At 44.5% G+C, this 25,656-nt stretch overlaps 1 protein-coding gene across 1 annotated transcript in view; it reads left to right on the top strand.

Annotated features, from left to right (window-relative positions):
• The window catches only part of LOC309584591 (homer protein homolog 1-like), a gene marked incomplete at both ends in the record, with an annotated part of 390,758 nt that overhangs the window by 249,181 nt on the left and 115,921 nt on the right, over positions 1-25,656 (top strand). The window contains one exon of the mRNA XM_082300685.1: positions 14,586-14,742. Coding sequence (XP_082156811.1) covers positions 14,586-14,742 — 157 coding nt within the window. The remainder of the gene's footprint in view (positions 1-14,585; positions 14,743-25,656) is intronic.

Genomic DNA, 25,656 nt, shown 5'->3' on the forward strand with positions numbered 1-25,656 from the left:
TATCCCTATAAAAGAAGACAAGTTCGCCTCTGTGGGAGAGAGCTCGTCACTGGCCTTCCCTTCGCCGGAGGGAACCACCAATAAAGCTACCTTCGTGCGGAACCAGCCATACGGGTCTTCTCGTCTCTCTCTCCGGTCTGGTTTGGCCTAGAGGCAGCCCTGCAGAGCTGAGCTGAAATCACGAGCTGATAATCACTAAAGAGCTGATAGCTTCTGCAAGGGCTCCTCTTCCAGCAGCTGAGAGGAAGATACCAGACTTCGGGCAGGCGATTCCTTTCGGGACCATCTCCCCGGACCGGTCATATCTTCCTGGGTCGCAGCCACGGACCCCATCACCAGCTGTAATAACTGGTGCCCGAACAGCCTTGGATCCTGGACAACACGGACCTGGCCTGAGCTGCGTCTTGATCGCCAAGACAGAACCAGCCGTTCGTGTGCTGCTCCTCTGAAGATAGACCTACGTTTTAGCAGGCCTTTCGGACGGGGACAGTTCGAGTCCCTCATCTCCCACCGAAGACAAAGTCCCTGAGGATCGAACTGCCAGACCATCCCCCCAGCAGACTTTTCCAGGAGCCAGCCCCACCAGAAACGGGATTTGTAAGTTTAAACTTGGGGCTCTGCTCTCGTCTTGCGCGCATTTTAAGTTTTTTTTTTTGTTTTTTTCTCTTTTTCTGCTGAGGGAGGAACTAAGATGGGACAAAGGCAAACTAAACCCAGCCTTTCCCAATCTGAGAGAGACCTATACCCCTTTCTTCTGACTCTTCTTTTAAAATCTGACTTTAAATTCTGTAAAGGTGTTCTTTCTAAGAAAAATCTCAAATCTTTCAGTAATTGGCTATCTCTAAATTTCCCTGAAGCTACCATCGATTCTGTTCTTTCTGATTCGTTCTGGGACAGTGTGGGGAACAAACTGTATTCCTCTCAAGCCTCGGGAAACCTGTCAGTTTCCAAATTCATTCCTTTATTTCATTTACTGGTTACAACGTGTCGTGCGAAAACCCCCCCTCAGCCAAACCCCTTCTCTGCCCTTCCCCCCTCCCACCCCCCCTCTCCGCCTCCGGCAATGGCCAGCCAGAGCGCGGACCCCGCCAGCTGCCCCGGCCCTGGCCCGGCTGGGGCGCCGGCCCCCCCACTTCCCTTCCCCGATCCCCTGTTCCCGGCGGTCCCCCCATACCCGGCCCCCCCCGCTCGCCCCCTCGGTTCCGCTGTCACCCCCCAGGCAGCACACGCGGTACCCACCCCAGACTCATCCCCCCTCCCCGGCGTGGATGACTCTGAACCCCCCCCAGCCCCGTCTCCCTGTGCCCCTGGTATCCCGCAACCCTCCCCGCACGACACCACCCTTCCCCCTCTCGCACCGGCCCGCGGTGCCTCCGACCCCCCCCACTCCACCGCGTCCCAGTTTCCTGCCGCGTCTGCCCCTCTCGCCGCTGGCGTAACGCAGCTATCCGCGGCACCGCCTCAGGCTACCGCCCATAGAATGGAATCCCCCTCCCCCCTTCCCCCACCGCAAATCGCCCTGGCACCCTGGCAGGCGCCGGCACACCCACTCTCCCCCCACCCAGCTGCATCTTGCGCAATCCCTGCTGATGTTCCCCCTCTCCCTGCACCCCCCCCTCCCCCTACTACGGGTTCTTGCGCAATCCCCATTCCCCCCGCTGCTGTCCTAGAGCCTACTGCCCCCCCCCCCCATCCTCCTATCGCCCTCCCCGACTCCACATGGAATTGTGAAACCGGCACTACCTGTAATCTGCCCCCCCAAACGACCTCCTGCTGTACAACCTCTTCACCCACTTGCTGCCATAACAGGACCCCTTCCTACCCCTCAAAGCATCCCCGACCCCCCGCCATTCCCGCCCTGGGTAAAGCAGAGCCAGCATTTCAAAAACGCCGCGCTACGCCTGTATCCCAGCCCCGCCCTACCACGGCCTATCCTTTCTGTTCAGATGACAGTAGCAGCAGCTCTGACTCTGAATCTGAAGACCGGTGGGCACAGACACGCAGAGAAGCAAACCGGGAGGGGGATTGGGAGCTGGCTCAGAAAATTTCAGCTTTTCCAGTCATTATAGGGAGAGGGAGGAGGGGTGGCCTATCTACAAAAACATGGGAGCCTTTCCCATACAGAGAAATCAAAGAGCTTAGCAAGGCAGCAAAAGACCATGGGAGAGGATCACATTTCTTTAGAAACTTATTGGAAGCCACTTTCTCTGCCTATACATTAGTACCACATGATATTAAAAACATTATTAACTGCATCCTTTCCCCTGCCGAATATATGTTATGGGAAAGGCATTGGAAAAGACACTTAAAAATACTGTCTGACACTTATGCTAAAGATGCAAATCAGACAAATTGGACAATAGAACAACTGGCTGGAGAAGGTGACCTCCAAAAACCCTTAGATCAAGCTACAACCTTACCTGAAGTAGCATTACAAGACATAGCTATTGCAGCTAAGACATCGCTGTTTCTCACCCCTGATGATTCTGTTCCTACACAATATTTCTCTAACATCAAACAGTCAGCAAATGAAAGCTTCATTCAGTTTGTTGATCGTTTGAAAGCTAGCTTAGAAAAACAGATAGAAAGTCCGGATGGACGAAAAGAACGCTTGAGCAAACTTGCCATGGTAAATGCTAACGAACAATGTAAGAACATCTTGAGGGCCCTACCCATGGACACAGAACCCACAATAGAACAAATGATAGAGACCTGTACTAGACACACATCCACAGAGAACACAATGACCCAAGCAGTTGTAAAGGGCATCACAGAGGGAGTTTCCAGTGCATTTGCTGCATCAGTCTCTAAGGAGAATGCCCGCTGTTTCTATTGTGGCGAACTTGGACACTTTATAAAGGACTGCCCACAAAGGTCACCCACCCAGGACCATCGCGCCGCCTACCAAAGGCACCAGAGACAGCAACAGCACCAGCAGCGTCCAAAAAAACTTCTATCGGAGCGCGGTGTCAAGGCCCCGCGCTCAGACAACAAATCAAAGGCCATGCTACCCTGCCGCAGCGGTGAACTCCACATCGGACCACTGAGAGCAGACAGCTGGACCTCGCCCGGCACCATCATCCCAGGCGATCCCAGAACACATGAAAAGGATCCAACACACGGAGCGCTACTGATCGGAACGAGACGCCAACTGGTAACATCACTGCCATTTAACTTTGTTGACAAGCGTTTTTATCGTATTCCCACAGGAAAGTATGGACCGCATGATGGCCCATGGGACATTCTTATCCTAAGCGACACCATCCATGGTCCAGAACAACTCTTTGTATTACCTGAGATACAAACAGTGCACCCTGGACAAGAGATTCTTGTCCAGCTTTGCTGCACGGACACACCTTTCTTTCTCCCACAGGGAACACCGATTACTCAAGCTTTTTTACTTCCACAGAACCGCCCAGAACAGCTTCCCCTCAATCCTACAGCAATGTGGATAGAGATCGTGGGCTCAAACAAACCGACCATTGAATGCAGCTTGTTCTGTAAAGGAGAGAGGGTCTACCGCCCAGGGATGCTGGACACCGGAGCAGACGTGACCATCATCGCCCGCTCCGAGTGGCCAGGGAATTGGGAACTGGAGCCAGTGGCAGGTATGATCTCCGGGATTGGTGGAGTTGCAGTATCCATGAGAAGCAAACAAAATGTTGTTATTGAAGGACCCGAAGGCAAGATAGCGACCACCCGACCATTCGTGGTAAGAGCCCCCATCACCTTATGGGGCAGAGACCTTCTATCCCAGTGGGGTGCCACTCTTACCATTCCCAGCCAGGATTTCTGACTGGGGCCACTGAGAAACGCGTGCTGCCATCTACCCCCCTGCTCACCTGGAAGACTGACAACCCAAAATGGACAAGGCAGTGGCCCCTTGATAAAGAAAAACTCAGCGCGCTGGAAGCCCTGGTGGAAGAGCAACTTGCCAAAGGTCATATCACTGAGACTACAAGTCCTTGGAATTCACCTGTCTTTGTACTGAAAAAGCCCGGCACAAACAAATGGAGACTACTCCATGACCTACGAAAGATCAATGAGGTCATTGAAGACATGGGCCCCCTCCAACCCGGCCTGCCATCACCATCCATGCTGCCCCGAGACTGGCTGCTGGCCATCATAGACATTAAAGACTGTTTCTTTAACATCCCGCTCCATCCCCAGGATGCACCACGGTTCCCCTTCTCCATCCCTTCTCTTAACAATAAAGCCCCACTCAGAAGGTACCATTGGCTCGTCCTCCCACAAGGCATGAAGAACAGCCCGACCATCTGCCAGTGGTATGTCGCCCACATTCTATCCCCCATCAGAAGCCTGTTTCCAGAAGCAATCATTTACCACTATATGGATGACATACTAATCTGTGCATCAGAAAAAACTTACTTGGACAGAACTCTTAAAAAGACAATTGAAGCCATAGAAGAAGCAGGGTTCGAGATTCGTGAAGACAAAGTGCAGCACTCCAGCCCATGGACTTACCTCGGCCTCCAGATCCGTGAGAGAACCATCGTACCCCAGCAACTCTCCATCAAAAAGGGCCCTAAAACCCTAAGGGACTTACACAGCCTGTGTGGATCCATAAATTGGATACGCCCCCTACTGGGAGTTACAAATGAAGACCTTGATCCCCTGTTCAACCTCCTCCACGGCAGCAAAGACTTGGACTCTCCATGCGTCCTCACACCTAAAGCCCGAGATACCATCACTAAAGTTCAAGAAGCCCTGTCTTCACGCCAAGCCCATCGCATTGAACCCAGCCTGCCTCTTCAGTTTGCAGTTTTGGGTAAAGCTCCCTGTTTCCATGGACTGATCTTCCAATGGGACCCTAAACTCAGAGACCCTTTGCTGATACTTGAATGGGTCTTCACAAGCCATCAACCTACAAAGAGATTAACCACCTTCCAAGAAGTAATGGCACATTTAATAAAAAAGGCCAGAACTCGTCTCCGCTCTCTTGCAGGGTGTGAGTTCACATGCATATACTTGCCATTGACCACTGAAGATCTGAAGCTGTTGCTTCGGACCAATGAGAGCCTCCAGTTAGCCCTAGATAGGTACACAGGCCAAATTTCCGTTCACATGCCAAAACATAGACTTTTCTACCGTGAAGCAGCTTTTAAATTGATTCCAAAATTAATCCAAAGTAGGAAACCTCTTAAAGCTCTGACCGTCTTTACTGATGGTTCATCACATCGGTCTGTCATGACATGGAGACAACCCAATACCCAGAAATGGGAATCTGATATCCAAACAGTAGAGGGATCTCCACAGATTGCTGAATTAGCAGCTGTTGTCAGAGCCTTTGAGAAGTTTAAAGATGAACCTTTTAATCTGGTCACAGATTCGGCTTATGTCGCTGGTATAGCTATGAGGGCTGAACATGCTTTTCTAAAGGAAGTCTCCAACCAAAAATTATACCAATTGGTTTCTACATTAATCCATTTAATCTCGCACAGAAAACAGCCTTACTACATTATGCATGTGAGGTCACACACTAACCTCCCTGGCCCCATTGCTGAAGGGAACAGGAGAGCAGATGCACTGGCCATGCCAGCAGAGACTGCAAATGTCCCTGACATCTTTGCCCAGGCAAAGTTGTCACATGCATTTTTTCACCAAAACATTCCTGCACTCGTCAGAATGTTCAAGCTTTCAAAAGATCAAGCAAAAGCTATCATTGCAACGTGCCCGAACTGCCAGAACTACCAAATACCATCTATGGGTACCGGAGTCAACCCCCGCGGTCTGAACAGCTGCCAATTGTGGCAAACTGATGTAACCCACTTCCCATCCTTTGGGAGATCCAAATACGTGCACGTGTCAGTTGACACATTTTCTGGGGCAGTGTTTGTGTCAGCCCATGCAGGAGAAAGTGCCATCCACGTCATCAAGCATTTTCTCCTTGCCTTCGCCACCCTGGGAGTCCCTGAAGAAATCAAAACAGATAATGGGCCTGCCTACACCTCTCACAAGTTAAAAGATTTCTTCAACCAATGGGGAATAAAACACAAGACAGGCATACCTAGCAATCCCACAGGACAATCCATCGTAGAAAGGACCCACCAAACCCTCAAAAGAGTCCTCAACCAGCAACGGAGAGAAACGGAAATCTTGTCTCCTGTTGAAAGACTCTGTAAGGCTCTCTATGTCATTAACTTTCTAAATGGTACCTCGTCAGAGCCAGACCCACCAGTACTCCGCCACTTCTCAAATTCAACCCAAGCTAAGCTCACGGAGAAGCCACCAGTGCTGGTGAAGGACCCTGAAACACACCAGGTATCTGGGCCTTTCCAATTGATTACCTGGGGGAGAGGCTACGCCTGTGTCCAGCTACCATCTGGCCCAAAGTGGTTCCCAGGAAAAAGCATTAAACCATACTTAGGCCCTACAAACACTGCTACTACAAACACCAAGAACTCTCCTGAGACAAATACAGGACCTCCACAAAACCAGACCAGCTCGGCATGGAGACGAAAACGTCGCCAGATGCCCACCAACCAGGAAAAAGATCGTCCCACCACACGGCAGCAGACGAAACAGAAAGCTGAACAAGAAGCTACAGCAAACAGTCAAGCCGTAGGCCAGACACAGCCTGGAAAAACTGATCCCTAGTTTATATGTTATCACCCCTTGCTACCCCAAAATATCCCCTTCCCTCAACCCTTGTCAAACTTCCCTAAACCCCAAAACCTCCCCTCTCACAAAGCTAACAAAATCTTGCTTTTATTCCCTCTCAGAAGCCCCATCCCTACCCAAAGATGAAATGTATCTACATTGATGCTCTCCTCACCACAGCCTTGATGACCTAAAAGTAGACAATGACTTTTTGGACGATGGGGAATAACGGGATGGATTGCATCTTTGATCAAGGGAGCTTTGTGGGTATTCATTGTAATTATTACTGTGTTACTTATGTTCTTTTGCCTCCTACGTTGCTGCAGAAAGGCTGCTGGGAATGCCCTTTTAATAAATACAGAAGGGGGAGTTGTGGGATATGCCCAGCCACTGCCCTGGAGGGATGTCTGCTGAGATAAGAGATTTTGCAATCACCCAGCAGGACTCCCTGGAAAGGAAAGGACTTTTGAGTCATGGTGAGGAAAAGTAGACCCACAATCCTTTGGGAGACCCTATGCAGATCTTTCTGTAACCCATTGGTCTATCCCAGACCCTCTGTAACCCATTGGTCCCCTTGCTGATCCCCTGTATCCCTATAAAAGAAGACAAGTTCGCCTCTGTGGAGGAGAGCTCGTCACTGGCCTTCCCTTCGCCGGAGGGAACCACCAATAAAGCTACCTTCGTGCGGAACCAGCCATACGGGTCTTCTCGTCTCTCTCTCTGGTCTGGTTTGGCCTAGAGGCAGCCTTGCAGAGCTGAGCTGAAATCACGAGCTGATAATCACTAAAGAGCTGATAGCTTCTGCAAGGGCTCCTCTGCCAGCAGCTGAGAGGAAGATACCAGACTTCGGGCAGGCGATTCCTTTCGGGACCATCTCCCCGGACCGGTCATATCTTCCTGGGTCGCAGCCACGGACCCCATCACCAGCTGTAATATGGAGGGAGTCAAGCAGGATATCCGCTGTGAAGGGACTTTGGTCCCAGCAGTTAAAGTCTCACTCTTGGGAGTGTGACTGCCTGTGAACAGTTGCCATTGTACAGATAATTTTCTATGCAATTAATATGATCTAAACCTCTGTTATGGAAGTATTTTTTATATAGCATGATCAGTTGAACCAATAAAACTCATATTTTGCTGTTATCCATTAGAGGCCTGTTGGGAGGAAAGGGTTAAAACCGGAAGATTTGTCAAGGAAGCGGGAATAGTTTAGATCAGTGACCTTCATCTGGGAATGCTAAAAATGTAGGTGTGGGGTGGGAAAACTATCTTTATTATGCCTAGTGTTGTTCATCCTCTGCCTGTTTTGAGACAGAATTCCTGTGTAGAAATAACACGCTCTCTCAAACATGCTTGAGCCTCCTGCTGGGAGAGAGAAAGATCATAAAAGCACAGCCTTGTGATACACTGCATGTGCATGAAGCCCTTTGATATATTTGGGCTGTCAGTGGACCCCCTGGCTACCCACCAGGATGAGCTAAGCCTAACGGAGTCTGTGTGCTATGTATCTCTGCCACCCAGCATTGTTAGTGAGGTAATGAAATAAATCTATTCTTTGCATTTCAGCTGTGGCTTGGTGGTGGCCCTGGTTACCTGCATGTGTTGATTCGCACAAGGTCCATTCTTCCTCTTGTATTTGGCACTAATGTAGTGATGTTTGCAAAGCAGCTTGTTATGTTATTTTCAGACACTCAGAATTTATGACATATTTTTAAAAGCTTAGTGAAGCTTTTCGTGCTGAGAAACAGGCAACAAGTAGGAGTGTTAAGGATGTCTTTTTTTGAAAGACTGTCTTGAAACTTTGAGTGTGCCTGGCAGTCATTGATGTTAATTCTGACAGGGCTGAAGAAATAACTGTTAAAATTATGATGCTGCCAGAAAAGGGATGGATAACTTTCAGAACAAAACAAAATACACGTGCATGTTGCATTCTCACACTGCTGGACTGCAAACGTGTGTGCCTGTGTATATATATGTCCCCAATGTATATGTACAGCTCTGTTCTTTGTGGCATGGTATAAAACCAAAAGATGTTCTGGCAGAAGTTGCATTGCAGTTTGGATAATTTTGATCACCAAATAAGTGTTCATATTTCATGTGCTTCCTAGAGAAAATAATCTAAGAAGACATGAAGAATTATTTGGGTTTCTTTTAGATCTTTACAACAGTTAAAATAACCTGACAGAGCTGTGCATTTATTTCCTATGACACAATCCAATGCTTTGAGGGCAAAATCAATTCCTTTTAGCAAAAAACGGTTCAAACAGGAATTTCTCTCTAAAGAGAGAAAGTTACATGCGACCCTCCTGTACCTATCCTGAGGAAGTGTAGTGCAGCTGCTTCACAATCAAAATTTTGACCATGGGCTCTAGCAGTTGTTGGGAGCTCCATGCGTGGACTTTTTCAGCTTCTAGACCTGTGTGTTTCCAGTCCTGGGTGTTAACCCCAGCATCTTCTGAGGGAGAATACTCATTTGATACTGAAATTGGCTGGATAGAAACTTTCTAACACAGTTTAGAGTATTAGAAAGTAGGCATTCTTTATTGCAGTGCTGAGCACTTGGGGGATCCTTCTGTGAAAAACGAGGTTCACTCTTTATAAAATTTTAAGAAAAGTTTAATAAAAGGGACAATTAGGAGACAACAGCAAAAAGGGTATGACGGCCGGGTGCTTTGGCAGAGATCCAAAGGCACACCTCTACATCCAAAAGATCGTCTTTAAAAGTACATCGCTTATTGCATATTCATCACCATCATGCATGATTCATGAATTCTTTGGAGTTTCTGTGTATCATCCCATCAGCCTTATCTTCCTCCTTGGCTCCATTCCGTCTCTGCTCCCTCCATCAAGTCTTCTCTCTGGTTTTGGGTCTTCTTTTTCTCTGATAAGATACTCCAGGAATGTGAAGACTCTCTCTGCCCACCCTCTCCAAACCGACTACATAAACAATAGACATTCTATACCATGCATTACATCATAGAACCTAGGCAAAGTTTCTCCAACGTTAAGTAACATGCAAAAAGCCAACATCACAATACATTTATAACACTTCCTACATTCGAGTGCACTGAGCATCGAGTGAACAGTTTTTATCATACACACTGATTACATATTCATTAGCTATCCCCACTTCCTTTATTTGGCATAGTCGCACCCCTTATTGGAAGTCATTATATGGTTCTTTGGAGTCTGTCTTCAATGTCTGGTGTCCTTTTTAGGTGGCTATTCCTTGACCCCTGCTTTTGAGTAAGCATAATATCGTTGTTTTGCAAAACTACTTTGTCAGCTTTACAGAGCTGAGCTGGCATCCTGCTTGCATTTTGCATGACTTCTGTTTGCCTAAGTTACATCCTTTATCTGTTTCTACAAGGCTGTGCTGTTGTGTTCTACTGTCCTTGATAAGAGTAAAATGTTGTTCTGTTCTACTATCCTTATCAAGTGAGTAAAATGCTGTTCTGTTCTGCTGTCCTTATCACATTGTGCCTGAACCATGTTTCTCAGTGTTCGCTTTGGAATTGTCGATAAATTTGAACAAATGTAGCTCTACAGATATATGCATCAATGCACATACTCTTAGTCAAGCCTAAGAACAACCTGCTGTAGATGTGCTTTTATCTGGTCCTAAAATAATTGTCCTGTCCTACTGTAAGGGGAGCCGGGGAAAATTCTTTTTGATAGATTTCTCGGACAAAAAGGCAAATGCAGCAAATATTATATCTGAGAACTGTTTATTAATAAAGAAAGTGTATTGTCCCGACCGGAGGGAGACAGAAAAGGAAGCAGAGAGGAAAAAAGAGAGACGGAGAGAGAAATAGAAGACAGGGACAGCATTACCACTAGAACCCCGGGGTGCCCTGTCAGCGTCTGCTCGGCAGATGGAGCGTGTGTGTTGCCAGCCGCGTTGTGTCTGCGTGGCTCCTGTGGCGGGCTAGGCACGATTTCCAACCAACGCCAAGCTGCGCGTCTCTTCCGTCGGCGAATAACAGGTTGCTGTGGCTACGGGCGAACTTGTGGAGCAGCTGCAGGTTGTCAGGGTCGGGGCACGGCAGCTGCGGGCGGCGGTAGCTGCTCCGTCGGGGAAACAGCGGAGCACTAGGTTGCTGCGGCGACGGGCTGCCTCAGGGGGTGCGGACAGGAAAGACAGGCAGGGAAGAAGCAGGACGGCAGGGAGAAAAAGGCGAGCGGGGGGAGGAGGGGCAAGCTGAACCTCTGAGCGAGCCCCCACTCCCAAGAAATCAAAAACGGCGGGCTAAATTGTGGCGCATTTAACTACTTTTATGTGCTAAGACTCCTCCCATAGCGTGATTTCCCGGCCAGTTTTCCCCGGGCATCCGGGGGTCTGCCTGCCTCCACGGGGGGCGTCACTTGCAGCTCAGTCGTGGAAGTTTTCTCTCCCCTGATTGGCTGTTAGGTGAAGTCCCCCCAGAGACAGATCCTCCCTTCATTTTCTCCTAGGTGCCTCCTTAACACGTGGCATGTGTTAAGGCTCCCAGCACTTGTACAGCCCCTATAATAATTTTTCACCCCATGTCAGAAAATGGATTGATAACATATTTTGAGGCATAAATAAAAATTAAATTGGTTCCTCACAATAATTAATTTGAATCCAAATAAGTCCAGTTTTAACCAAAATAATCCACAAAGCATAATTTTGTCTCTTTTTAAAATTTTAGTTTGTCAAGAAAGTATTTGAAAAAAGTAAGTCAGCACTTCCAGGATTGGTTATGGGCTATTTTAATCAAAGTATGTTTTTATGAAACAAAAATTCACATCTTTGGTTCTTTGTTTCATGGTATGATATCCATCACGTTATTGTGTTTATGTCAGAGAATGTGCAGTTCTCTAAGAAGAAACAGGTTAAGTCTAAATAGTTTGGAAGTCATTGTGTATTATCAGATACAAAACTAGACTAATTTAAATTATATATTTCTATTTTATGGAGCCATAGTAAAATCTGTAGAAGATACAGTAGAAATTATTTGTAGAAAAAAACCACATATGTGCTGCAAACAGATAACCTCTGCATTACAGTAGACATGTTCATGCCCACTATGTAGATGTCTTAGGGATAAAAATATTGAGAAATAATACTAGTGCAGTCCTATTGAAAACAACCGAAAATAACCAGCTTCAAAGAAATCTTCTCACCTTTGAACCAAGATAACCATAGCAGTAATAGGAAGTTCATGTTTTGTATTTAATTATGACATTCTATTAATTTTCTCCATTCCGTTTCTTTTCCTTTTTTGTCTCTGTTTCGTGAGTTCTTTTACTCAGAGTTCGGATTGAAACGCAGTACACGCTAGGCTTTTCTTTGGACTTAGTTGTTTATTATATCTTATCAATATTATAGCTGCATGGAATGTGCCTCTAAGTTGACAAGGTGGAAATGGCCCCGAGTTCCAACTTCCAAGGCCTTTAAAAGTCCAAACTGTCCAATTATGGAATGCCAACTAATTTATTTTCACTTATAACCCAGTAACTATTCATTTATGATCCGCACTGCGGGTTTTTTGAACCGATACCAAACCACTCAGATTTGTGAAGGAGGAAAAAGAAGAACTAATCCACACCCAAAATCCTCCATATTGTTACTATATCCCATAAACCTAATTTTTCTACATCTCTACATATTCCACCCAGTGATATAACTTTAATTACACAGCAACAACCTCAGTGTTATCACACAATTTGGGAAGCCTTTCCCAAGGCCTCAGGTCAAATGCAGTGTGCTTTTGAAGATCATTGTCTGTCAGCACTGAAAGATTGAAATTCTCCGAACTCAGGGTTCCAACAACATTCCAGTATACAAGCAATAACTTCAGAGCTCCTGACTGTTTTCTTAGCAGGGTAGTAAGGCACTGGGCAAAGGTGAAGATGAAAAACTGCACAAATCCCCCTCACATTATTACTCAGCACTAGCTAACAATCTGACTTCTGTGATCTTCATAAGTTTTCCTTTTATCATTGTGAGTATATAAATTATTAAACTGATAAAAACCCCATTCACTACCTTTTTTTGCAACTTAAATTAGGATATTAAGTGACCAAAGAGTTCTCATTCTGTAACTGTCCTGGATATAAATCTTTTTATCTGCTTCATTGCATCAGTATAAAATATTTTTTCTGTGAGGAAAAATTAGCATTGAGGCACATTTTGTAAACATGTATACATGTCATGCACACACAGTTAGGTTCTAGTCCTACCATAGCAAAACTATTAAATGGGATTACTTGCTTGCATTAAATTGCTGGTGTGGATATTTGTTTGCTGGATCAGAACGTCAATGAGGAATTGTGAATATGATAATGAACTAGATTTTTTAGCATGTTTTTTATGGATTTTTTAATCTGTTGTGTTACTATAAATGAAAAGTAAATCTGATCAGAGAAACAGAAGAGTAGACACTTACTGTCTTATTTTTCATATATATCAGTGTTCCTTGATAAAATAGGATTATCATTATTTTTGTTTAGTCATTTAAGACAAAATTTCCAGTGGAGAACTTATAATTGGTTGAATAGATCATGAAATGTTTGAGCAATTTGATACAACTCATATTCCTCTTCTGAAAGAACTTATATTCCTGTTCAAGGGGATGAAATTGTGTATTTGGAAGGAAATACTGGAGTGCAAAAGAATCAGACATTGTGTTTTAGTGAAACATTAGATGTGATCTAAATTGGTAATGAATGTTCCTCAGTGACCGGTTGGCTTTGAGCACCTTAGGAGCTTTTATGGGAATCATAACATTTTTGAAATATGCTTTTATGGAATGGGCTGTGCATGTGTATGAAGTGGACAAAAGAAAGTCGGTGGACAAAATGGTGACATAATGTTTAATTGTTCATATGTACAAAATTCAAATAAACCTATAAACTTGCATACAAAATAATAATGATTTGTAATTAAATTAATCAGAGTAAATTATATTTTATAATAAATAATTATATTAATTGCTACTATACTAAACCTATATACAAAATTACTTTGGCCAGAGTTACAGATCACCAATGATGTCTTTAATAGTAAGATAATTAAACAAAATTAATTATTTTCTATATGTATTTTCCATATAGGTGTGCACCTCACATGCTGTTGACATTATACAAGTAAACATTAATGAACTATTTGCATACTAATATATTCAACTGATGTGTCTAAGATGTTTTTCCCTTGTATACTTGTATATATGGCAGACCAATTATCTGTGAAAAATAAAGCCCCGTGTTTCCTCAGAGAATAACTAAACTGTAGGCAAGGATTGTTCCTCCATAGACTACTTCAAGAGACCCCAACATCAGCTTCCTCTTTGTATTGAAGCAATATCTATGCTCTTCAATCTTTGGTCTCCTTGTTGATATTACTGAAGAAAGGCACATTAACAGTATTATGGTATTGAAATTCGAGAGTTTTGAATTTCTAAGCAGAAATTAAATATGGCATTTAATAAAGAAAGTATATTTCAGGCATAGAAGATTTGCATTAAGACAACTAAGCTGTAGTACCAAAGCACTACTATAGCTTTCTTTAATCAAGTTGGTGACAAATCTTTATTTAAAATATATTTCATAAAGTAATACATTAAAAAAATACTTGCTCTCAATATGTATATATTAAAATGATAACTTAGAATATACATATTCTAGAATTCCATGCTGTTGCTTTTGGAAGGTAATGTGGATTTCATCATCCTTAACATTTTATTAAAAAAAAGGACCCTGTTGAACTGGTAGGGTAGAGGTTGTTTTCCAATAATGATATATCTATATCAAAAAAATCTGTTCACTCATATTTTCTGATTTTAAAGTTTTGATGATTTGAGCACTTGGATACTCATTTAGACATTCAGTCATAGGATTTTTGTCATAATTCTATTTTTCCTGGATATTTAAAAAAAATAATAAGACATTTTAAGAAAAAAAAGATAAAGAGGGCTCTGACCATTTTCTTTCTGTCTGTGCAGTTTGACAATCAGCAAACATTGGGAGGCAGAACTGGCCACACTCAAGGGTAATAATGCTAAGCTCACTGCAGCCCTGTTGGAGTCCACTGCCAACGTAAAACAATGGAAGCAACAGCTTGCTGCATATCAGGAGGAAGCAGAACGTCTCCATAAGCGCGTAAGTCGAAGCAAACAGCCAGGATCCTTAAAGTGAAAGTGCTGGTGACTGTATTCATTCTTTTTGAAGTAAAATAGCTTGTTGTTAGGGCTTTAGGTTAATTTTTGAGACAGAAATTAATGATGAATTTAAAGCACACAGGGTTCTTCAGTTAGAAAATTCTTTCTTTTGTAGCAGTTCCTTTTCTACAGAGGGTTTTGTTGCAGGAAGAGTTATATAAACTGTGGTACTTAGGACATGTCTGCCAGCTTCCACTCTTCATTTGCTGCCAGCTGCATCACATCTGTTTCAGGACCTTTTCCATAGCATTACACTTTAGGCCCTCTTGCCTTTAAGCCCTGTGCTGGTTTGAAGGTAAACCAGCAGGAGGAATTAACTCCACACAAATATCTTGCAAGAGATTCCAAGTCAGAACTACAATTTAATCGGGAGATGACAATAAAGGCAATTGTCAGTTTAAGCCAGTGTTCCTGTACTAAGTCAGAATACAACCTGACACCCTGTTGGTCAGGGTGGTGGTAGCAGTCCAATTTAAGAGTGGCTGCAGTCCTGTTGGCATGATGGATGTGGTCTTGTTGAAGCAGTGATCCTGTGGAAAGGTGTCATGGTTTAGTATAGTTTGGGTCCTTCTCTGGAGGTCCAGTGGTGGTTGTCAAGAGCTCTTGTCCTCTGGGTATCCAGTGGTGGTATCATGGTGTCCCAAGCCCCAGATTATATACAGGCGGGAATGTTTGGTACCTCCCCCAGGGCGGGGAATTTCACAATGGGGTGATGTAATTCTATGAGTCATTCTGGGGAGTCCTTGATGTCCCATTAGCAGAGATGGCCCCTTCAGGGTGGCTGCTGCTTCCCCAGAGGGAGTTATCATTGTTGAGTCATGGCAAAGATAAAGAAACACTGCTCCACCCATTTTAACAGCTCATCAGAAAGTAATGCAGATGGTGGTAGAATACATACTTTGGTTACACCTTACATTGTAACCCAAGACAAACTCATAGAAACTTCACATCAGATCTGTAAGTTAAAGGCACCCTGTTGTAGTTTCCACACATAACAAAGACCAATAGCTTCCTTTTATTCTTGAACCTAAAGAAAACTGAATGTAGAATTAAGCTAATTAAACATCTGCCTCTGATTTCATACAGGAGGGGCAGGATCCCGGTCCCTTTGCTGTAAATTTTCTTTGCAGAGGTCATTTGGCAAACCAGAAATTAGAGCACAATGGGGGCAAGAAATGCCAGTGTTTGAGAGAGGAATAAAGTGTGTGCAAGGTTGAAGGCTGCATTATGAAAAAAGTTTATAATATTTTTATTTCTCTTTTCACATGTAACTCTATACAGTGTAATATTTTCATCTTCATATGAATTTGTCATAATAGTTTAGGACAGTTTTGTGCAAAAAGAAGGCAAGATTAGCATATGTATGGAAGGAAGATGTCTGATGGAATTGTATGAATATTGTTAATATCAGTTAATGTTATAGGGACAGTGGGAGCTTCAGGCAAAGTTTACTAAGGAAGTAACGCACTGTATGTGGGTTCATGAAGGGTAGCTGTGTTTTCCCTGAAACGTCCCTGGCAAGGAATCGTTCCGGTGGGTGCAGTATAGCACTCCAGCAAGCTTACTCCTTTCACCCGCGCAGACTCACACACCACACTCAAACTGGATAGCTCATGCGTTACCAGACGCAAAGAGTCAGGAGGGCTCTCCCGTATGACATTTCCATGGACGAGGTTTATTGCATCCTGCCACGAAGGGAGACGAGAGATGAAAGAGGCCAGACCATGCAGGGTCCAGGGTTTATGTACCGGAGCCGAGGGAGCATCAGAACCAATGATCTGAGGGCACGGGGGCAGTACAAAGGCGGGGCTAGGGAAAGGGAGCCAATGGGGAAGGTCTGGGGGTGTGTAGGGGTACAAGTCAGTCAAACAGACTAAGTATGAATAGCACCACAAAGGCTGATGGGAGAGGCTTTTCCTTTCTCACCATGAGGTCAGGGGGTGTTCTTAAACCTCGGAATCGGTCCACTGGCAGGCTCCTGCTCTTTTGGGGCTCCTTGGCCCCTCATCCATCACAATTGCTGGCTCAGTGGCTACAACAAGGAAGCCCTGCAGCTGAGTCTGAGGCTCAGAAAGGATTCCTCTGTGTGTTTAAACTACTTCATAGAAAGAGGTTTAAATGAAGGCAAATCCTTCCTTAGATGTTGGCAACAGTTTAAATTTAAGGAATCACTTTGTCCTGCAAGTTCTAATGATGGCAAATCAGATATTTTATATAAAAATGAAATATTAAGACAAATCAACAGACAAAAGATAACAGATGAAAGATCTTAATCAGAATTACTTACTACACAGTATAAAACTCAAAGAACTACAGGTAGATTATAGCATAACCTAAAACAGTGCACTATATCAAGGTTTCTGTATTAAAGCTAGCAAAAGAATTAGTATTGATTAGGAGTCGAATTTAACTTACCACTGAAATGACGATAATGTACACAGATTCCTTCACTTAACCCCTGGGGACTAACTGTGGAATAGGCATCCCTATTCATGGGAGAAACTCCACATATTTCCAGGAAAATGTATAGAAGATTTCTACTTTGTGGAAGTTTGCTGTGGCTTTTATAGTTGTAAAATGAGTGGCTGTCAGTCAGAAATTTAGCTTATCTTGTTAGATCTCACTTCAGCAGTAAGGTGTTTATTGGCAGTTGGGAGATGCCAGATGAGTGTTAACCCCATGGTTCCAAAATAACTCACTACAAGACAACTTGTTCTGCTTGAGTTATCTGACTGGTTAACAAACAATAGACAAGCTCTTGTGGGGGGTGAGATGCCCTGCTACAGTTAACTTAGAAAAATATGAAGGAGATGAACTTAGTTAAGAAATAAAAGCAAACAAAAGCCCTATAAGCTTTTTTGCATGAAGATTGGTTTAATGAATATGCTGATAGAAGTGAAAGTCAAGTAGCAGACGTCAGACAATTTGGTTTTATATACTATACTCTCTTAAATGAAAAAATGTATGGCAATTACAGTTAGCCAAATCCAGAAAATTGTGAAATGTTCTTTCAGACCTGTGCTGGATCTGTCCAACTGGAGGCTAGTAGTCCCAGGAACAAGGATCATATTGATCTGAGGTGGAGAAATTAATCAGATTTCATCTATACTGGACGTCTGGAAGAATAGCAAGAATTCCCTTGAGCTTGAGAAACCTGGAGAAATGGCAGGTTGATGGGTCTGTCCTATACCTAGACTGACTTGCAGATGAGGATCTTGAAGTTCCAGCCAAATGAGATGATAGGGAAGAATGACAATTACCATTAGACTGTAACATGTGCCATAGCTGGCTGGAAAAAATGCATAAAGTGTAATTAAACTGGTGCTTTTTGCTAAGTACTTTAATTTCAAAAATTTGTCAGTTTCTGCCAATATTGCTTTGCTTCAGAAATTTTCCAGTCAGAAACAAGTTTGTTATGAGTGTTTGTACAGAGACAGATTTTCACTTTATCATCTCAATTAAGCTTCTCATCTGGAAGGGTGGAAATTCTAACCTGTGGTCCAGATTTGTGAATAGATGACAAAAGTAATTATTGATAAAATTATTAAAAGTATAACCTCATGTCATAATTACTGTAGTGCAGAAGTTCAGGTGAATTTGATCACCAAATTCAGTTTTTACACCGAAGAGCTGATTGCTAAAACATGTACATAATGAGGTAGCATTCTTCATACTAAAATGTATTAACAGCTTTTGTTGCAAAGCTCAGACAATATAGCAGATGGATTATTTACCCAAGAAATTGGGTTGGGGGAAACCCAGTCAGACAAGATGGAAAAGACACTGGTAGAAGATCCCTTTTTCCTGATGTTACTCTCACTCTTAGTAAAATCTTATTTAAATTAAGGAATATAGGAGTTTTTAGCATGTCACTTTGCTTGTACTTGATATTACAGTTAACAGAAGTAGTAACTAAGTCTTTGTAGCTACCTTTATTAATAGCTGACTATTTTCTTTAACCTTTGCCTGACAAATTTCCTGCAATTATTTTGTATTGCTGAGGGAACGCATAATATAATAACATGGGATTATCTTCACTATGCTCTTTTGATCACCTTTTACATGCCTTTATTAAATGTTTCTGTGACCTTGGGGATTGCTGATATCATATAATTATAGAATCATAGAATGGTTTGGGTTGGAAGAGACCTTAAAGATCATCTAGTTCCAACCCCCCTACCATGGGCAGGAACACTTTCCACTAGACCAGGTTGCTCAAAGCATCATCCAATCTGGTCTTGAACACTTCCAGGGATGGGGTATCCACAACTTCTCTAGGCAACCTGTTCCAGTGCCTCAACTCCCTCACAGTAAAGAATTTGTTCCTAATATCTAATCTAGACCTACTCTCAACATGAAGCCATTGCCCCTTGTCTTGTCACTACATGCCCTTGTGAAAAGTCCCTCTCTTTCTTTCTTGTAGGTCCCCTTTAGGTATGGAAAGGCCTCAATGAGGCCACCCTGAAGTCTTCTCTTTTCCAGGATGAACAAACCACACTCTCAGCCTTTCCCCATAGGAGAGGTGCTCCATCCCTGTAATCATCTTCATGGCCCTCCTCTGGACTCCTTCCAACAGGTCTATGTCCTTCTTGTGCTGAGAACCCTAGAGCTGGATGCAGTACTTAAGGTAGGGTTTTACGAGAGCAGACTAGAGGAGGAAGAGCAGAGTAGAGGGAGAATATGTCACATAGAACCCCCATCCTTATTTCATAGAATCAGAAAATAATTTAGCATGGAGGGGAATTTTGGAGGTTATCTGGTCCAATTCCCCATTGGAATCAGGGCCAGCTTTAAAGTTATATCCAGCTCCAGGGTTGGATCAGGTTATTCAGGGCTGTGAATCAACTCTTGAAAAATGGAGATCTGACAGCCTTTGTGAAAAACCTGTTCGAATGTGTTGTGAGTTGATGCTGGCCAGATGCCAGGCACCCACAAAAGCCGCTCACTCACTCCCCTCTGCAGCTGGACAGGGGAGAGAAAATTTAACAAAGGGTTCATGGGTTGAGATAAGGACTGGGAGAGATTGCTCATCAAATACCATCATGGGCAAAACAGTTTCAACTTGGATATACCTTCCCCCCACCCCTTCCTCCTTCCCAGCTCTACCTCCTCCAACAGTGGTGCAAGGAGACAGGGAATGGGTGTTGTGGTCAGTTGGCTTCTCCAGCTGCTCAGGGAGAGGAGTGCTTCCCCTACTGCACCAGGGGGTCCCTCCCACAGGAGACAGTTCTCCATGGTCAGGTCCATCCCTCGATCACGAGCCCATCTGTATGTTGCATCCCTTCCTAGATGGCCTGATGTTTCATGGGCCCATTGGGCTATAAATAGCTCACCCTTTTGCTCCCAGTCTAGGTCCACCTGAACTATTCCAATTTTGACAGCCTTACTACCCATTCATTGCTTTGATGTTCTTCAACAGCACGACTTTTGGGCACATGAGCATCTATGTGATGTACCTTCAGAGTCATGTTTTCTACCCGTACAGAAATGTCCTGCCATATTGCAGCAACCCAGATGGGTGTGCCCCTGCATTGCCAATTGGTCTTCTTCCATTGCTGCAGCCACCCCCATGGGGCATTAGCCACCATCTAGGAGTCAGTATACAGTACAGGCCACTTTTGTTGTTCAGCAATCTCTAGGGCTAGTTCCATGGCTTTCACTTCTGCAAATTGGCTTGACTCGCCTTTCCCTTCAGCAGCCTCAATGACTCGTCATGTGTGACTCCACACAGCAGCTTTCCACCTCCAACAGTTTCCTATCACACAGCAGGATCCATCAGTAAATAGAGCATAGTCTCTTTTGTTTTCTGGTAACTTGTTATATGGTGGTGCTTCTCGGGCACAAGTCACTTTCTCAGGCAGTGCTCCAAAATCTCTGGCTTCTGGCCAATCTATAATCTCTTCTAGGATTCCTGGGTAATTGGGTTTTCCCATTCAGGCTCGTTGTGTAATTAATGCTACCCACTTACTCCATGTAGCACTGGTTGCATGATGTGTTGAGGGGATGTTTCCTTTGAACATCCGGTGTAGCACAGGCAATCGCGGTGCCAAGAGGAGACATGCTTATGTCCCAACAACTTCTGAGGAGGCTTGAACACCCCTCACAGGCTGCTAATATCTAACTTGGAGTATGGTAGGCTTCTGATCCTCAATAACTCCAGCTCCAAAACCCTGATGGTCAACCTCAGGTTTCTCCTGAGGGCCTTTGCTAGGGACTCTAGGTGAGATCCTGCTCCCCAGCTGCAGTGTAGAGTATATTTTTCATGGCTGGTTCTGTCTGAAAAGGCCCAAGAGCTACTGCACGAGATATTTCCTGTTTGATCTGCTCAAAGGCCTGTTGTTGCTCAAGGCCCCACTCAAAATGGTTCTTATTCTGGGTCACTCGATAGAGAGGCCCCACAAGCTGGCTATAACCTGGAATATGCATTCTCCAGAACCCCACCAGGCCTAGAAAAGCTTGTATTTCCTTCTTGTTAGCTGGTGGAGACATAGTTGCTATTTTGTTAACCATCTCCATAGGCACATGATGGCATCCATCATGACATTTTATCCCCAAGAACTGGATCTCCTATCCAGGTCCCTTTACCTTACTTTGTTTTATGTCAAGAACAGCTTTCAGAAGAATTTGATTATTTTCTTTCCTTTCTCAAAAACTTTTTCTGCTCTGTTGCCCCACTCAATGATATCATCAATATATTGTAGGTGTTCTGGAGTGCCACCCTGTTCCAGTGCAGTCTGGATCAGTCCATGGCAGATGATGGGGGTATGATTCCACCCCTGGGGCAGTAAGTTCCAGGTGTACTGGATGCGTGTCCAAGTGAAAGCAAATTGTGGCCTGCATTCTGCTACCAGAGGAATTGAGAAAAATGCATTAGCAATATCAATTGCGGCACCATTTGGCTGCCTTTGACTCCAGCTCATATTGAAGTTCCGCGTCTGGTACGGCAGCACTCAGAGGCGGTGTGACTTCATTCAGGCCCCAATAGTCTACTGTCAGCCTCCATTTCCCATTAGAATGCAAAAAAGACTGTCGTGGGTTGACCCGGGCCAGATGCCAGGCACCCACCAAAGCTGCTCACTCAACTCCCTTGTGCAGCTGGACAGAGGAGAGAAAAGTTAAAGAAGGGTTCATGGGTTGAGATAAGGACTGGGAGAGATCACTCATCAAATACCATCATGGACAAAACAGGTTCAACTTAGAGATATGAAGTGAATTTATTCCTAACAAAATCAGAGCAGGATAATTATCGCTATCTTGTGTTCTGCAGCTTCTGTGCTGGAGCACGAGATATTGCGATCTCTCAAAAGTGTCTCCAAAGCGAAGCCTCTCAGCAGGATCAGCCACACACACTCACACAGGCATGCACGCTGAATGCATGGATAGCTTCAGTAATATGGGCCGACGGCAAAGAGGCAGGAAGGGTCTTTGCATGGAGTTCCACAGGAGCAGTTTATTGCTTCCAGACTGTGAAGGATCCCAGAGGCAAAGACAGAGAACAATGGAGGGTCTAGGTTTAAATACAGGGGCGGTACAAAGGTGGGACTAGGGAATGGGAACCAATGGGGAAGCTCTGGGGGAGTGGCAAGGGGCAAAGGCCAATGGGGGGAACCTGGAGTGGAGAACTTTCTATGGCATGGAACATATAAGGCAGCAAGGGGGTGGAGGGGCCACAGGCCAACCAGGGAAGCAGAACTGGGGTAGATTAATATTAAAAAATGCCCTGGGGTCCCGCAGCCATAGGGAGGAGGAGAGAAGATCCAGCAGGCAGGAATTGTGCAGCAAGATTGATTTATTTAATTATTTTACAAACTCCTTTATAGACTTTTTCTTCATAGTCTAATTGGACAAAGGATCAGCCACCCCTTGGGGTGATTGGCTAAAATCCTAAAACATCCATTGTCAAAATATTTTTCTACTATACTATAAACAAGACTTTTCAAGGTTGCAGGTGTTTCATTGTTTACAGAACTCTTCTGCCTCTTCTGTGAGAGAGAAAATTCTCTCACAGACTTAGAAAATAGCAAGAAAATCCTTGCTAGCAGCATTTTTGTATCCAGAATTCCCCCTTTTTGTTTTATAAGATAACAACTCTACTATTAATCCTAAATAGAAATCTACACCAGTTATTAATTCTAAATATGTCCTTAAGGCTTTAACTATCTGACTCCATAACAAGAAATTTAAAGTTCAGTCTCTGCTTGTGGAAGGACCATCCCAGTCTCTGCTTGTAGAAGGACCATCTGCCTGATGGTTGACATCCTGGTCATCATCAGAAGAGTCATTAGGCTGATGATCTACATTCTGGTCGCCATTTGGATGGTTGGTGTTTTGGTCATAATTTGGAGGTTGCCTGTTCTGCCTCTGGTGCCGTAGGTCAGGGCGAACACATTTTGCAGGTAGCCACTGTACCCCAGTATCTGTGGAAACGCAAGCATACCCACGACCCCAAACGATAAGCTCATGAGGGCCTTCCCACTTGTTAGTGAGTAAATTCCGTACCCAGACTTTTGCCTGGGGCAGTTGTGTCTGCAGATGCAATGAGAGAAAATGATTCAGAATAACAGGATTATTTGAATTTTGTGGTACTGTAAGGTGATTAATTGTATACAAAGCTTTTGCTAGTCGGCTCTGTGGGGTTTCTCCATGCATTCCCCTTTTCTGTTTGTCCAAAACACGCTTCAAGGTACCATGAGCGCGTTCGACAATGGCTTGGCCAGTAGGAGAATGTGGGATACCGAAGATATGGTCTACACCCCATAGGTGTAAGAACTGCCGTGTCTTCTCCGAGACATAGGCAGGACCATTATCGGTTTTCACAGAAGCTGGCACGCCCAGGACTGAGAAAGCCAATTTCCAATGGGCAATGACATCACGGCCCTTCTCTCCAGTATGAGCAGTAGCCCACATAGCTGAGGAGAAAGTGTCAATAGACATGTGCATGTATTTCAGCCGACCAAATTCAGGGATGTGAGTTACATCCGTTTGCCAGATCTGCAAGGCTTTTAGCCCTCTGGGGTTTACCCCCGCTGGCAAAGGGGCAGCGAGTCCGTGACAGTCAGCACAAGCGCTGACAATGTCGCGCACCTCGGTTGGCGTTAAATGAAACTGCTTCTGCAGGGTATGTGCACTTTGATGGAAGAAACCGTGTGATGCCTTGGCTTGTGCAATTTTGTCAGGCTGAGGCCCTTACCCACGCAGGGTTGGCCAGCATGTCAGCCCTGGCATTGCCTTCTGTTAGAAAACCCCGGTAAATTGGTGTGGCTTCGAATGTGCAGAATGTAATACGGATGCACTCAAGCCTGAATTGCAGACCACAAGGTTTGCAACAGTGAAAACAGAGCCGCATTTTCCACCTCCTTCAGAAGTGAACAATCTAAGCACTGGGTTATATCTGCTACATAAGCAGAGTCAGTAACCAAATTCAAAGCTTCCTATGAGAATCGTTGAAAAGCCATGGTAACAGCCTTTAATTCAACTAACTGAGCAGAGCCTGACTCGTGTTCCTTCAGCACCTGCCTTTCCGATCCCTCCTTCCAGGTAACGATGGCTTTCCCAGTTTTCCCGGAACCATCCGTAAAGACGGTGGGTCCTTGCACCGGTACTCAGCTATTTCTCAGCCTGTGCCGGTTTGGCCAAATTTAGAAATATATCCTCTGAGAGAAGGCACAACCACCCCTCCCCCACCAGGTTCAGGAAAAATAAATTTTCCTTGAAGGAAAGTGAAGGAGATAAAACTATTTATTTAACAAACACGCGGGAAAGGAAAATAATGCTAAATAATAAAATCTTTCGCTGTGGAGGAAAAAACCTGGGAAAGCGTTAGAGTCCTCCCTTTGGTCTCCTTGGAGCTGGGGCTTGGCCCAGGGCCAGGCCCTCTGTGCCCAGTGGAAAGTCCTCCCGATGTGCTCTGATGTTAAAGCAATCAAGCAGTCCGGTAGAAAAGGGAGAAAATCCGAAATTCCAGGGAAGGAAAAATTCAACTCTCAGTCTCTCTCCAGGGAAAAAGCAGCTGAACCAGTGGCCAAAAAAAACTGTCCTGGGAGCAGCCAGCTGGGGGTTTCCTCCCTCCCCTGCCACAGCTGGGAAACAAATTGCTATCTGTGTGTGATCTTGAACAAGCTGCAAACTGCTTTGAAAAAGTTTTGCTCAGTTTTTCCTTCCCCCTCTCAGGCTCAGTTTAGAGGCATAGAAAGGCACAAGAATTAATTTCTGGGCATAGGCAGCAATATGGGATACACATCATAAGGTCACCCCAAGACACGGCCGCAAGGAAAGTATGGTTGATTTTGCCAACTGCAGTAATTTATGGCTGGGCAGACGGTAAGTGATCTGCCCTGAAAAGTTTTGCAGTGCGCTTTGCAAAGGAGTGCTATGGATAAAGCTCCACTCAAAGTATTCCTTTGAGATTGGAATGACAATTACTGCAGGATCCGCAGCCATCAGTTGCAAACACCATTGGCGGCATTTGATTATCAGAGAAACAACCAATTCAAACACTGTGGTCACAGTTTTTTTCGGCTGATGAGGCAAAAAGACCCTTTCTAGGATATGCAAAGGATCGGGCCATTGTGCATTCCACTGGCCAATGATACCTGTAGGGTGGAGATCTGGAATAGTAATGAAAATGGTGATAGCAATGGAGGGATCCACTCGATAAACCTGACGAGCGGAAACAGCCTGTTGGACCTCCTGCAGCGCTCATTGCGCTTCCGGAGTCAACTCCCGAGGTGAATTCAGATCGAGATCCCCTTTTAATGTATTAAAAAGTGGGGAAAGTTGCTTTGTGGTTAGACCTAGATAAGGTCGTAGCCAACTGATGACACCCAGCAGTTTCTGAGCATCATTAAAGGTTTTA

Source organism: Coloeus monedula, assembly GCF_965178545.1.
Source record: "Coloeus monedula genome assembly, chromosome: W".
NCBI classification, from domain to species: domain Eukaryota; kingdom Metazoa; phylum Chordata; class Aves; order Passeriformes; family Corvidae; genus Coloeus; species Coloeus monedula.